The following is a 15,633-nucleotide window of genomic DNA, read 5'->3' as shown; positions in this document are numbered from 1 at the left end:
CAGTCAGACACCCAAATATTTTCTTTCTCCGTTGTTTCTTAGCAACAGGGGAGAACTTTCCACTGACGTCATGCAGCGGGAGACATTTTAAGCAGATTAAACTGCGATTAAACTCATTTAATTGAGTGAAGGAACGTTGAACGCCGCAGTGAGAGAACTCAGAGGCTCATGTCGACAGTCACATGTGATTGGGGATGACAGCATTTTGCATCCAAAATCGCACCCTATTTCCCATATAGTGCAATACTAAAAACCTTTGAGACGCAGACAATTAGACTCAGACACACAGACCAGAGACGAGAAGACTTTTCTGTCTGTGTGTCAGAGAATTCCTGCTTTGACATTGCTTTGGCTGGAGAGAAGAGTTAAGGGTTCTGGGCTGACTGTTTCATCAGTGTTGCAACAACGTTCCAGGAGCGGAGTGTGTGTGTGTGTGTGTGTGTGTGTGCTTACCGTCGGTCGTTCCTCCTGCGTCGGAAGAGCTTTTTGGTGTGTGCGATCTCTGCTTCATTAGGCAGGGGCGGGAAACCCTGCAGAGACAGAGAGAGAACTATCAAACACTGATCTAAAGCAAGTCACAGTACGCGAACAGAGTGTGTAGTCTACAGCCATAACTTCATCCATTAAACAGTATGTGGTACAGTGGTACAGTATGGTTGTTGTCAGTCAAGACTGGTCCGTCTGTCTGGTGTTGCCTTGGTTACAGATGCTGAACTACACGTGTGAGGAGGAGGATGGCTGAGGAAGGGTGTGTGTGTAAAAGTGTTGATAAGGTGTGTGCATAGCGTGTGTGTACGTCTGAGTAATATGTGGATGAAATGGTATTTTAATATATTTTAATATGTATGTGGTAGGTTGGTTGCCTGGCAACCCATCTACATTGCTCCGGCCAACTGACGTTTCTTCTGCACAATGAGTCTGGATTTGCTTTCCTCCCCGACGATTTCTAGAATGCGAACACATTCTAACCGCTCTGATTTGTCCCAGAAACCAATGGGTTGGGCCAGAGCCGGCCTACATGAAATTGTCAACTCTGATTGGTTAGATTTGATCCAATCGCTGATAAAAACATGTTTTTTTTGTTTGTTTTTTCCCCAATGTCCTAATTTTAAAGTCACACAAAATACTTATACTGTAGGATGACAGTTTCAGACCATGTATGTAGCAATCGATAGAACACCGGAATTCAATTCAAAGTGAGTCGTCAGGCAAGTGAGTTGGCATTTCGGGTGTGAATGAGTGTAGAATGTGAGTTTAAACACCTGCAGTGTGACTGTGTGTGTGTGTGTGTGTGAGACGGAGAAGTCCATCACTGGCCGCGGGCAGCGTTTGGTACACTGACACACACACGGCGTCTCCCTGCTCCGTTATCAGCTACGTTAACAATGTGGGTCGACAGTTAACTTCTTAGTACAGACATTTCACACTTCATTCTTACTCCATGTCAGTCGGGATGAGATTGTGTAAATGTGTTATATTGTATCATGAGAAAAGTGTTGTAATGTATATAATTCAGTATGTTTAGCAGAGTGGAAAATGTAGGCTTTGATGAAGGGAATTGCTTAATGATTTAGTGCTGGGTATGTTCTGATGGGAGGGGCTTCAAGGGGGGAACCATTTTGTTTTTAGCTGTTGATGGGGCAGCGTTGTTTTTAAGCTGTCCCCATAATAGATACTTTGGATGGCAGTACTGTTGTTTTTCTTCCGGATTCACTATGTAAATAAACACCCAGAAGCACTTTTGTGGCTCCGCCATCTTTTTATTTGGTAGAGGTTAGGTTTTTCAGTTTAGCCTTCTGGTCTAGTCTACGTGACTGTGTGTGACTACAGGCTCTCGCTGCAGTGTGACTGTGTGTGACTACAGGCTCTCTCTGCAGCGTGACTGTGTGTGACTACAGGCTCTCTCTGCAGCGTGACTGTGTGTGACTACAGGCTCTCTCTGCAGCGTGACTGTGTGTGACTACAGGCTCTCTCTGCAGCGTGACTGTGTGTGACTACAGGCTCTCTCTGCAGCGTGACTGTGTGTGACTACAGGCTCTCTCTGCAGCGTGACTGTGTGTGACTACAGGCTCTCTCTGCAGCGTGACTGTGTGTGACTACAGGCTCTCTCTGCAGCGTGACTGTGTGTGACTACAGGCTCTCTCTGCAGCGTGACTGTGTGTGACTACAGGCTCTCTCTGCAGCGTGACTGTGTGTGACTACAGGCTCTCTCTGCAGCGTGACTGTGTGTGACTACAGGCTCTTTCTGCAGCGTGACTGTGTGTGACCACAGGCTCTCTGCAGCGTGACTGTGTGTGACCACAGGCTCTCTCTGCAGTGTGACTGTGTGTGACCACAGGCTCTCTCTGCAGTGTGACTGTGTGTGACCACAGGCTCTCTCTGCAGTGTGACTGTGTGTGACCACAGGCTCTCTCTGCAGTGTGACTGTGTGTGACCACAGGCTCTCTCTGCAGTGTGACTGTGTGTGACCACAGGCTCTCTCTGCAGTGTGACTGTGTGTGACCACAGGCTCTCTGCAGTGTGACTGTGTGTGACTACAGGCTCTCTCTGCAGTGTGACTGTGTGTGACTACAGGCTCTCTGCAGTGTGACTGTGTGTGACCACAGGCTCTCTGCAGTGTGACTGTGTGTGACTACAGGCTCTCTGCAGTGTGACTGTGTGTGACCACAGGCTCTCTCTGCAGTGTGACTGTGTGACTACAGGCTCTCTGCAGTGTGACTGTGACCACAGGCTCTCTCTGCAGTGTGACTGTGTGTGACCACAGGCTCTCTCTGCAGTGTGACTGTGTGTGACTACAGGCTCTCTCTGCAGTGTGACTGTGTGTGACTACAGGCTCTCTCTGCAGTGTGACTGTGTGTGACCACAGGCTCTCTGCAGTGTGACTGTGTGTGACCACAGGCTCTCTCTGCAGTGTGACTGTGTGTGACTACAGGCTCTCTCTGCAGTGTGACTGTGTGTGACTACAGGCTCTCTCTGCAGTGTGACTGTGTGTGACCACAGGCTCTCTGCAGTGTGACTGTGTGTGACTACAGGCTCTCTCTGCAGTGTGACTGTGTGTGACTACAGGCTCTCTCTGCAGTGTGACTGTGTGTGACTACAGGCTCTCTCTGCAGTGTGACTGTGTGTGACTACAGGCTCTCTCTGCAGTGTGACTGTGTGTGACTACAGGCTCTCTCTGCAGTGTGACTGTGTGTGACTACAGGCTCTCTCTGCAGTGTGACTGTGTGTGACTACAGGCTCTCTCTGCAGTGTGACTGTGTGTGACTACAGGCTCTCTGCAGTGTGACTGTGTGTGACTACAGGCTCTCTGCAGTGTGACTGTGTGTCACCACAGGCTCTCTCTGCAGTGTGACTGTGTGTGACTACAGGCTCTCTCTGCAGTGTGACTGTGTGTGACTACAGGCTCTCTCTGCAGTGTGACTGTGTGTGACCACAGGCTCTCTGCAGTGTGACTGTGTGTGACCACAGGCTCTCTCTGCAGTGTGACTGTGTGTGACTACAGGCTCTCTCTGCAGTGTGACTGTGTGTGACTACAGGCTCTCTCTGCAGTGTGACTGTGTGTGACCACAGGCTCTCTGCAGTGTGACTGTGTGTGACTACAGGCTCTCTCTGCAGTGTGACTGTGTGTGACTACAGGCTCTCTCTGCAGTGTGACTGTGTGTGACTACAGGCTCTCTCTGCAGTGTGACTGTGTGTGACTACAGGCTCTCTCTGCAGTGTGACTGTGTGTGACTACAGGCTCTCTCTGCAGTGTGACTGTGTGTGACTACAGGCTCTCTCTGCAGTGTGACTGTGTGTGACTACAGGCTCTCTCTGCAGTGTGACTGTGTGTGACTACAGGCTCTCTGCAGTGTGACTGTGTGTGACTACAGGCTCTCTGCAGTGTGACTGTGTGTCACCACAGGCTCTCTCTGCAGTGTGACTGTGTGACTACAGGCTCTCTCTGCAGTGTGACTGTGTGACCACAGGCTCTCTCTGCAGTGTGACTGTGTGACTACAGGCTCTCTCTGCAGTGTGACTGTGTGACCACAGGCTCTCTGCAGTGTGACTGTGTGACCACAGGCTCTCTGCAGTGTGACTGTGTGACCACAGGCTCTCTCTGCAGTGTGACTGTGTGTGACCACAGGCTCTCTCTGCAGTGTGACTGTGTGTGACCACAGGCTCTCTCTGCAGTGTGACTGTGTGTGACCACAGGCTCTCTCTGCAGTGTGACTGTGTGTGACTACAGGCTCTCTCTGCAGTGTGACTGTGTGTGACTACAGGCTCTCTCTGCAGTGTGACTGTGTGTGACTACAGGCTCTCTCTGCAGTGTGACTGTGTGTGACCACAGGCTCTCTGCAGTGTGACTGTGTGTGACTACAGGCTCTCTCTGCAGTGTGACTGTGTGTGACTACAGGCTCTCTCTGCAGTGTGGCTGTGTGTGACTACAGGCTCTCTCTGCAGTGTGACTGTGTGTGACTACAGGCTCTCTCTGCAGTGTGACTGTGTGTGACCACAGGCTCTCTCTGCAGTGTGACTGTGTGTGACCACAGGCTCTCTCTGCAGTGTGACTGTGTGACTACAGGCTCTCTCTGCAGTGTGACTGTGTGTGACCACAGGCTCTCTCTGCAGTGTGACTGTGACCACAGGCTCTCTCTGCAGTGTGACTGTGTGAGACCACAGGCTCTCTGCAGTGTGACTGTGTGAGACCACAGGCTCTCTGCAGTGTGACTGTGTGAGACCACAGGCTCTCTCTGCAGTGTGACTGTGTGTGACCACAGGCTCTCTCTGCAGTGTGACTGTGTGTGACCACAGGCTCTCTCTGCAGTGTGACTGTGTGAGACTACAGGCTCTCTCTGCAGTGTGACTGTGTGAGACTACAGGCTCTCTCTGCAGTGTGACTGTGTGAGACTACAGGCTCTCTCTGCAGTGTGACTGTGTGAGACTACAGGCTCTCTGCAGTGTGACTGTGTGAGACTACAGGCTCTCTCTGCAGTGTGACTGTGTGAGACTACAGGCTCTCTGCAGTGTGACTGTGTGAGACTACAGGCTCTCTCTGCAGTGTGACTGTGTGTGACCACAGGCTCTCTCTGCAGTGTGACTGTGTGAGACTACAGGCTCTCTCTGCAGTGTGACTGTGAGACCACAGGCTCTCTCTGCAGTGTGACTGTGTGTGACCACAGGCTCTCTCTGCAGTGTGACTGTGTGAGACTACAGGCTCTCTCTGCAGTGTGACTGTGTGAGACTACAGGCTCTCTCTGCAGTGTGACTGTGTGAGACTACAGGCTCTCTCTGCAGTGTGACTGTGTGAGACTACAGGCTCTCTCTGCAGTGTGACTGTGTGAGACTACAGGCTCTCTCTGCAGTGTGACTGTGTGACTACAGGCTCTCTCTGCAGTGTGACTGTGTGACTACAGGCTCTCTCTGCAGTGTGACTGTGTGACTACAGGCTCTCTCTGCAGTGTGACTGTGTGACTACAGGCTCTCTGCAGTGTGACTGTGTGAGACTACAGGCTCTCTCTGCAGTGTGACTGTGTGAGACTACAGGCTCTCTCTGCAGTGTGACTGTGTGAGACTACAGGCTCTCTCTGCAGTGTGACTGTGTGACTACAGGCTCTCTCTGCAGTGTGACTGTGTGACTACAGGCTCTCTCTGCAGTGTGACTGTGTGACTACAGGCTCTCTGCAGTGTGACTGTGTGTGACTACAGGCTCTCTCTGCAGTGTGACTGTGTGACTACAGGCTCTCTGCAGTGTGACTGAGACTACAGGCTCTCTCTGCAGTGTGACTGAGACTACAGGCTCTCTCTGCAGTGTGACTGTGTGTGACTACAGGCTCTCTCTGCAGTGTGACTGTGTGTGACTACAGGCTCTCTCTGCAGTGTGACTGTGTGTGACTACAGGCTCTCTGCAGTGTGACTGTGTGACCACAGGCTCTCTCTGCAGTGTGGTGGTGTGACTACAGGCTCTCTCTGCAGTGTGACTGTGTGTGACTACAGGCTCTCTCTGCAGTGTGACTGTGTGTGACCACAGGCTCTCTCTGCAGTGTGACTGTGTGTGACCACAGGCTCTCTCTGCAGTGTGACTGTGTGACTACAGGCTCTCTCTGCAGTGTGACTGTGTGTGACCACAGGCTCTCTCTGCAGTGTGACTGTGACCACAGGCTCTCTCTGCAGTGTGACTGTGTGAGACCACAGGCTCTCTGCAGTGTGACTGTGTGAGACCACAGGCTCTCTGCAGTGTGACTGTGTGAGACCACAGGCTCTCTCTGCAGTGTGACTGTGTGTGACCACAGGCTCTCTCTGCAGTGTGACTGTGTGTGACCACAGGCTCTCTCTGCAGTGTGACTGTGTGAGACTACAGGCTCTCTCTGCAGTGTGACTGTGTGAGACTACAGGCTCTCTCTGCAGTGTGACTGTGTGAGACTACAGGCTCTCTCTGCAGTGTGACTGTGTGAGACTACAGGCTCTCTGCAGTGTGACTGTGTGAGACTACAGGCTCTCTCTGCAGTGTGACTGTGTGAGACTACAGGCTCTCTGCAGTGTGACTGTGTGAGACTACAGGCTCTCTCTGCAGTGTGACTGTGTGTGACCACAGGCTCTCTCTGCAGTGTGACTGTGTGAGACTACAGGCTCTCTCTGCAGTGTGACTGTGAGACCACAGGCTCTCTCTGCAGTGTGACTGTGTGTGACCACAGGCTCTCTCTGCAGTGTGACTGTGTGAGACTACAGGCTCTCTCTGCAGTGTGACTGTGTGAGACTACAGGCTCTCTCTGCAGTGTGACTGTGTGAGACTACAGGCTCTCTCTGCAGTGTGACTGTGTGAGACTACAGGCTCTCTCTGCAGTGTGACTGTGTGAGACTACAGGCTCTCTCTGCAGTGTGACTGTGTGACTACAGGCTCTCTCTGCAGTGTGACTGTGTGACTACAGGCTCTCTCTGCAGTGTGACTGTGTGACTACAGGCTCTCTGCAGTGTGACTGTGTGAGACTACAGGCTCTCTCTGCAGTGTGACTGTGTGAGACTACAGGCTCTCTCTGCAGTGTGACTGTGTGACTACAGGCTCTCTCTGCAGTGTGACTGTGTGACTACAGGCTCTCTCTGCAGTGTGACTGTGTGACTACAGGCTCTCTGCAGTGTGACTGTGTGTGACTACAGGCTCTCTCTGCAGTGTGACTGTGTGACTACAGGCTCTCTGCAGTGTGACTGAGACTACAGGCTCTCTCTGCAGTGTGACTGAGACTACAGGCTCTCTCTGCAGTGTGACTGTGTGTGACTACAGGCTCTCTCTGCAGTGTGACTGTGTGTGACTACAGGCTCTCTCTGCAGTGTGACTGTGTGTGACTACAGGCTCTCTGCAGTGTGACTGTGTGACCACAGGCTCTCTCTGCAGTGTGGTGGTGTGACTACAGGCTCTCTCTGCAGTGTGACTGTGTGACTACAGGCTCTCTCTGCAGTGTGACTGTGTGTGACCACAGGCTCTCTCTGCAGTGTGACTGTGTGTGACTACAGGCTCTCTCTGCAGTGTGACTGTGTGTGACTACAGGCTCTCTCTGCAGTGTGACTGTGTGTGACTACAGGCTCTCTCTGCAGTGTGACTGTGTGTGACTACAGGCTCTCTCTGCAGTGTGACTGTGTGTGACTACAGGCTCTCTGCAGTGTGACTGTGTGACCACAGGCTCTCTCTGCAGTGTGGTGGTGTGACTACAGGCTCTCTCTGCAGTGTGACTGTGTGACTACAGGCTCTCTCTGCAGTGTGACTGTGTGACTACAGGCTCTCTGCAGTGTGACTGTGTGTGACCACAGGCTCTCTCTGCAGTGTGACTGTGTGTGACTACAGGCTCTCTCTGCAGTGTGACTGTGTGTGACCACAGGCTCTCTCTGCATTGTGGTGGTGTGGCACCAGCACTGTTATCTTCCCATCAGCAGCATCTGCACAGGAAAAACTGGAAACCCCAACTCTGAGTCAGGCAGACGCCCTCCCTACAGACGCCCTCCTTACAGACGCCCTCCCTACAGACGCCCTCACTACAGACGCCCTCACTACAGACGCCCTCACTTTAATCCCCCACTCTGCTGGGGCAGGCAGACGCCCTCCCTACAGGCGCCCTCCCTACAGGCGCCCTCCCTACAGACGCCCTCACTACAGACGCCCTCACTACAGACGCCCTCACTTTAATCCCCCACTCTGCTGGGGCAGGCAGACGCCCTCAGCCCCACACTTCAGTCACCAGAAGTCAGGCGTGCCGCAGAGCCAGAGGAGCCAGCCAGGGTGGGGCCATGTCAGATGTTCTCCATCACAGTGTTTTTTCAGATTCCCCCTGCATCACTTTGACTGACAGCTCCAGTCACCAATGTGAGAGAGAGCGAGTGAGAAGAGCCATATAAACATACCCAATACTCGTAGGCGTTACAGTCACACAAGGGTGGTGCTGATGCTTGTCACCAGTAATACAATTCAAAACATGTAATATTGAGTTTCATCCCTTTTGCCCTCAGAACAGCCTCAATTCATTGGGGCATGGACGCTGGAGTCGAAAGCATTCCATAGGGATGCTGTCCCCATGTTCACTCCAAGTTGGCTGGATGTCCTTTGGGTGGTGGAGCTTGCTAGATACACACGGGAAACTGTTAGTGTGTGAAAAACCCAGCAGTGTTGCATTTCTTGACCCAAACCGTTGCTCCTGGCACCTACTACCATACCCTGTTCAAAGGAACTTAAATATTTTATCTTGCCCATTCACCCTCCGAATGGTACAGATACACAATCCATGTCTCAACCCGTCTCATCCCCTTCATCTACACTTTATTTTAATTAATAACATAATTCAAATCCTATTACTGTTTGCTTTAGCCTGCCTGGAGTGCCAGATGAGCAGGGGTTGACCTTTAGAGATATTTTGTTTCATTGGTCAATCAAGCACAGCTAAAGTGTTTGAAATTACTTCAATTAGTATTTGGAACCCAGGTCTGTTCAGTTCAGATCCATTCAGAAAGACGTGAAACTTTCCACAGTCTGGGCTCGGAGGTCTGGAAAGTTCCATTTCTTTCTGAATGATCTGGATCTGAATTGAACAGACTTGGGTTCCTTCCCTCCCAGAGTCCCCTGGGCCAGCAGAGAGAGAGTTGGACAGAGCAAGACAGAAAGAGACAGAGCGCGAGAGAGAGTGTGTATGAAGCCTCACAGCCCCAGAAACAGGGATTATACTTGGCGTAACACAGACACACACAGAGCACTGAGCCGTTCACCTGCACTGAAACAGCCTGTCAGAGGTTCCAACTATAAAAGTGGAACTTTCAGCGTTTTAATTACTTTGCAGATATGAAACAGAATCATAATATCAGTCAAAAATATCAAATTCCCAGTTTATGTTACAAAACCAACTTTATAAGAGGTTTTAAAAATAGTTTCTATTTGACTCAGCGTTCCATGACGTACACTAAGGCATTGTTGGCAGATAGATGGATGCAGTTCAATGCATGATTAATATAATTCACCAATACATTTCTTGGTAGTCCAACAAAGATTGCTGTCAGGTTGTAAATCACAGCTACAGTACCTGGTACATTGTTTGCTGCCTCCACCCATTCGGGATGCACTGTTTCACTTTAAATTACTCAATATTTTGAACACAAACTGTAACTAAGGCTGGGAATGTCAATACAATCAAACTAGCAAGGGCAATGATCACAAGTCAGTCATAACATGGCTAATAGGCTACTTATCTATTTATGTAGCAACCTAAAAACACATTGAGCCTAACGTTAGCTAGCTAGCTGCTGGGAGGATATCATTGGACGGCCAACTTTCCCCCCCATATAATGTTTCTGTGTCTACAGCTAGAGAGGCAGTTGTGATTTGGTTACCTAGCAACACGTGTGAATCACTTTGCTAGCTAGCTATGGTGAACTTCAACAACTGTTATCCACAGTTAGCATATCTCTTAGTTGTCAATCAAATGTATTTGGCATGGATCAAATGAGCGGGGCGGTCAGGCAGGATCCCATTCAGTTGTCAAAATGTGTGTTGGAACAAGCATGTGCTGGCAGGCCCTACGCTGCAGAAGAGTGAGCAGGCTACTATTCCACATTGTCGATCAGTAACATTTTGACGGCCAACTACTAGCTGAAGTAGTGAGAGAGGTTTATCTATTGTTCCCTCGTTAGATGTTGGTGTATAGGCAACAGAGGGAGATATTTATTTAACCTTTATCTAACCAGGCAAGTCGGTTAAAAGAACAAATTCTTATTTACAATGACGGCCTACCCCGGACGATGCTGGGCCAATTGTGCACCGCCCTATGGGACTGCCCATCACGGCCGGATGTGATGCAGCCTGGATAGCCTATCTTTTCATGGTTGATCAATAAGACTTATGAGGACTCCCGTGGTATTTACATATTTGCAGAAATCCATTCAGGTGTATTTTGGTGAATGTGATTTATGATCTAGTCGTGTTGCTGCTGCCTGTAAACACCTAGTTCATTTCAAAGTGAATGATGGCAGGTCCGTGTAAGTACCTGAATTTGTTACCAATAAAAGTCGCTGGAGGGGGTTCCGAAAACTCACAAAATATTGTTGGCAACACTGCCCGTGTGGCAAATGGCTTATTTGCATATAAACCTACTGCAGCTCTGATGTGTGTGTGTGTGTGTGTGTGTGTATATATACACACACACATACATATATATATATATATATATATATCATTTTAAAAAGGCGTCATTCTTCCTGGGGTGTATATGAACAGATTTGAATAAGATTTCATGTTGCTAAAACGCTGTCAGTTCCACTTTCATGTTGCTGGTATTTATTTCAAACTTATGTTTTTTTCCTGTCTTACTAAGTTACTGCTGCTGGGGGGTGATGGGCTCTGATTGGTGGAGTCTGATTGGATACATGTGTGTTTGGAGGGAGGAGAGGGGAAGAGAGCTCTGCCCTGGGGACTGAGAGGAGGGGAGAGGAAGAGAGCTCTGCCCTGGGGACTGAGAGGAGGGGAGAGGAAGAGAGCTCTGCCCTGGGGACTGAGAGGAGGGGAGAGGAAGAGAGCTCTGCCCTGGGGACTGAGAGGAGGGGAGAGGAAGAGAGCTCTGCCCTGGGGACTGAGAGGAGGAGAGAGGAAGAGAGCTCTGCCCTGGGGACTGAGAGGAGGAGAGAGGAAGAGAGCTCTGCCTTGGGGACTGAGAGGAGGGGAGAGGAAGAGAGCTCTGCCCTGGGGACTGAGAGGAGGGGAGAGGAAGAGAGCTCTGCCCTGGGGACTGAGAGGAGGGGAGAGGAAGAGAGCTCTGCCCTGGGGACTGAGAGGAGGGGAGAGGAAGAGAGCTCTGCCCTGGGGACAGAGAGGAGGAGAGAGGAAGAGAGCTCTGCCCTGGGGACAGAGAGGAGGAGAGAGGAAGAGAGCTCTGCCCTGGGGACAGAGAGGAGGGGAGAGGAAGAGAGCTCTGCCCTGGGGACTGAGAGGAGGAGAGAGGAAGAGAGCTCTGCCCTGGGGACAGAGAGGAGGAGAGCTCTGCCCTGGGGACTGAGAGGAGGAGAGAGGAAGAGAGCTCTGCCCTGGGGACAGAGAGGAGGAGAGAGGAAGAGAGCTCCACCATGCTGGGGTGGGCAAGATAAAGGGACACTCAGAGAGATTGTCTTCCTCACCCAAACTCATGGGTCTACACAGCAGCTGTATGAAGAGACTACCAGACAGCCAACACAACATGGCCATCCAATCAATATCCCTGATTCCAGGTCAGTTGAAGAGGCATACACCAAGACATACTGGTGGGCAAGCAGAGGAGATACCAGTGTAGTTTGCTTCGATGGGAAATAAACACTGATTAGTGCCAATAATGTTCATTCCCAATAAGTCTGCTTCATTCAGGATTTAAGTGGTTAACTCCAGAGAACGCTCTGAGCCAGGGACTCAAAGGAAAGTGGGGGAAGAGAGGGAGGGAGGGAGGGAGGGAGGGAGGGAGGGAGGGAGGGAGGGAGGGAGGGAGGGAGGGAGGGAGGGAGGGAGGGAGGGAGGGAGGACGAGGGGCAGAGTTGCATGTTTAGCTACTGTTGTTTTCCTGTAGGATATCATTAGCTGTAATCCAGCTTCCAGATGGTTACCAGGTGACTGTCTCAACTCCAGTATACTTAGTCATCAAAGCTAGAGGGAATAAATGTCAATATTTAGAGAAATGTTAGATTTGGGGTTTGCATGAGAATCTGTTGTGACTCTTTCCATCATAACGTAAGAGTTTTAGGAAATAGAAGAGAAAAAAATGCCCTTTTCAATATTCAAAGTCAGACATGGAGGTCAGAGGTTTGTTTACATATAGATGTAATCTCCTTGAGCAGCTTGACTAAGCAGATGGCATTATTTTTTGCTTGAATAGCATTTTTCAAAACCTGTCATCGTCGGTGCAGATTAAAATGAATAAATAAACATTTGATGAGGAACGTAAAGGTTTCTCTCCAGCCTCATTCAGACCAGACTTGATAGGAAAATAGTAGCATAAAGCCTATAGGAAAATGGTAACATACAGTGCTGTGAAAAAGTATTTTCCCCCCGTTCAGATTTTCTCAATTTTTGATACTGAATGTAAATCAGATCTTCAACCAAAACCTAATATTAGATAAAGGAAACAAATACTTATTTTATTTAATTAACAAAGTTATGCAACACCCAAATCCCCTGTGTGAAAAGTAATTCCCCCCAATAACTGGTTGTGACACCTTCAGCTGCAACGACTCCAAACGCTTCCTGTAGTTGTTGATCAGTCTCTCACGTCGCTGTGGCCCTCTCTTCTATGCAGAACTGCTCAGGTAGCCGACAGAGGATGAAGTTCGGAATGACACAATGTCATGTGTACAACATTTAAAGACCTGCGTTTAGTGAACACTCTAGCTACCCAGCGACTTGATAAGAAACACCATAGTATGGTCTCTCTCATAGTATAACCTTGTGTTACGTGAGCAGAGGAGCAAAGCCAGACTCAGGCAGCATACTGTAGATAGACAGTGAGGGGAGGACCAGACAGGGGAGGACCAGACAGGGGAGGACCAGACAGGGGAGGAAGGGCCAGACTGATCAGAGCATGCTCAGCACGTCTCCCCAGCTAGGCCAAGGAAAGAGTAGTCATAACAAGTCATTGAGAGCAAGAAAGCCTGTTAACCAGTTATAATATATATATATATATATACATCTATATGTATTTTACCCTTATTTTACCAGGTAAGTTGACTGAGAACTCATTCTCATTTACAGCAACGACCTGGGAATAGTTACAGGGGAGAGGAAGGAGGATGAATGAGCCAGTTGGAAGCTGGGGATGATTAGGTGACCATGATGGTATGAGGGTCAGATTGGACATTTATCCAGGACACTTGGGTTAACGCCCCTACTCTTACAATAAGTGGCATGGGATCTTTAGTGACCACAGAGTCAGGGAACCCGTTTAACGCAACATTGGAAAGACGACACTCTACACAGGGCAATGTCCCCAATTACTGCCCTGGGGCATTTTGAAATATTTTTAGACCAGAGGAAAAGGTGCCTCCTACTGGCCCTCCAACACCACTTCCAGCAGTATCTGGTCTCCCATCCAGGGACCGACCAGGACCAACCCTGCTTAGCTTCAGAAACAAGCCAGCAGTGGGATACAGCGTGGTATGCTGCTGGTGTTTGGATAGGGACAGAGCATGTCATGCACACATGACAAAATAATTCTGAATTCCTACAATAGCTAATCCCCCATCAGAAAAAGCAGGCAGAAAACCCCTGAAAGTCAGACCTCCCCATACTGGGTTGAGCTGAGAGGGACAATACGTGTTCTGTTCCTGTCACGTCTCTACTCTCTGCACATGATCGTGATGCTCCATGGCCAGGTCACAACGTGGGGTTGGCAGGCGACACAGAGGCGGAGAGGCGTTCCAATCCCAACTACCTCTTCACCTCACTGTGAAATGATTCCTGTCACGTCTCTACTCTCTGCACATGATCGTGATGCTCCATGGCCAGGTCACAACGTGGGGTTGGCAGGCGACACAGAGGCGGAGAGGCGTTCCAATCCCAACTACCTCTTCACCTCACTGTGAAATGATCCTGCTAGATTAAGCTTCATTCACAAAGCCCAAAACTCCATTGTTCCCTCTCTGCTTATTGATGCTTGTTAAGTCGCTCTCCAAAAGCAATAAATTAAGCAAAGACACAAAACTCTCAATGTAGGGGTATACAAAGTCACTGTTTCTGTCTGCTGTCAGCTCACGGTGAGAAATGTGAGAGATGCCATCCTCTCTGGGCAGGAAGGGAGAGAGTTGATTTCTTTTTATTATTTGGTTTGTTAAAAGGGACCATGTTTTCTTCAGCACAATTAACACTATTTAATTGTTATTGAGGAAAACTGGCACTGATTGACGACCGTCTGACACATGAGAATTTGGAATGGAGGGTGGGGGGGAAAGAGAGAGAGGCAGAATAGGGCCAATAAAAGGTATTATAAATATATACATATATACACATACATGCATACATACATACATACACTATTGGGTCAATAAAGGTATTACATATATATACACACACACATATATACAGCCCCGAAACCTGAAGGATCTGGAGAAGGTCTGTATGGAGGAGTGGGCCAAAATCCCTGCTGCAGTGTGTGCAAACCTGGTCAAGAACTACAGGAAACGTATGATCTCTGTAATTGCAAACAAAGGTTTCTGTACCAAATATTAAGTTCTGCTTTTCTGATGTATCAAATACTTATGTCATGCAATAAAATGCAAATTAATTACTTAAAAATCATACAATGTGATTTTCGTTTTAGATTCCGTCTCTCACAGTTGAAGTGTACCTATGATAAAGATTACAGACCTCTACATGCTTTGTAAGTAGGAAAACCTGCAAAATCAGCAGTGTATCAAATACTTGTTCTCCCCACTGTGTGTGTATATATATATATATATATTGGTATGGCCGATTAATTAAGGCCGATTTCATAAATCGGTAATTTTGGACTACATTTTTTTTTTACACCTTTATTTAACTAGGCAAGTTAGTTAAGAACAAATTCTTATTTTCAATGACAGCCTAGGAACAGTGGGTTAACTGCCTGTTCAGGGGCAGAATGACAGATTTTTACCTTGTCAGCTCAGGGATTCAATCTTGCAACCTTACGGTTAACTAGTCCAAAACGATCTAACCACCTGCCTCACGAGGAGCCCGCCTGTTACGCGAATGCAGTAAGAAGCCAAGGTAAGTTGCTAGCTAGCATTAAACTTATCTTATAAAAAACAATCAATCATAATCACTAGTTAACTACACATGGTTGATGATATTACTAGTTTATCTAGTGTGTCCTGCGTTGCATGTAATCGATGCGGTGCGTATCGTTGCTCCAATGTGTACCTAACCATAAACATCAATGCCTTTATTAAAACCAATACACAGAAGTATATATTTTTAAACCTGCATACTTAGCTAAAAGAAATCCAGGTTAGCAGGCAATATTAACCAGGTGAAATTGTGTCACTTCTCTTACGTTCATTGCACGCAGAGTCAGAGTATATGCAACAGTTTGGGCCGCCTGGCTCATTGCGAACTAATTTGCCAGAATTTTACGTAATTATGACATAACACTGAAGGTTGTACAATGTAACAGGAATATTTAGACTTAGGGA

General features: G+C 48.6%; 1 protein-coding gene across 1 annotated transcript in view; it reads right to left on the bottom strand.

Annotated features, from left to right (window-relative positions):
- ctif (CBP80/20-dependent translation initiation factor) overlaps positions 1-15,633 on the bottom strand; it is a 173,604-nt gene that overhangs the window by 80,129 nt on the left and 77,842 nt on the right. The window contains exon 8 of the mRNA XM_038989443.1: positions 454-530. Coding sequence (XP_038845371.1) covers positions 454-530 — 77 coding nt within the window. The remainder of the gene's footprint in view (positions 1-453; positions 531-15,633) is intronic.

The sequence above is a fragment of the Salvelinus namaycush genome, chromosome 3, assembly GCF_016432855.1.
Source record: "Salvelinus namaycush isolate Seneca chromosome 3, SaNama_1.0, whole genome shotgun sequence".
NCBI lineage: Eukaryota > Metazoa > Chordata > Actinopteri > Salmoniformes > Salmonidae > Salvelinus > Salvelinus namaycush.
Note: the sequence above shows the minus strand (reverse complement) of the source record. Positions and strands in the feature narration are given on the sequence as shown.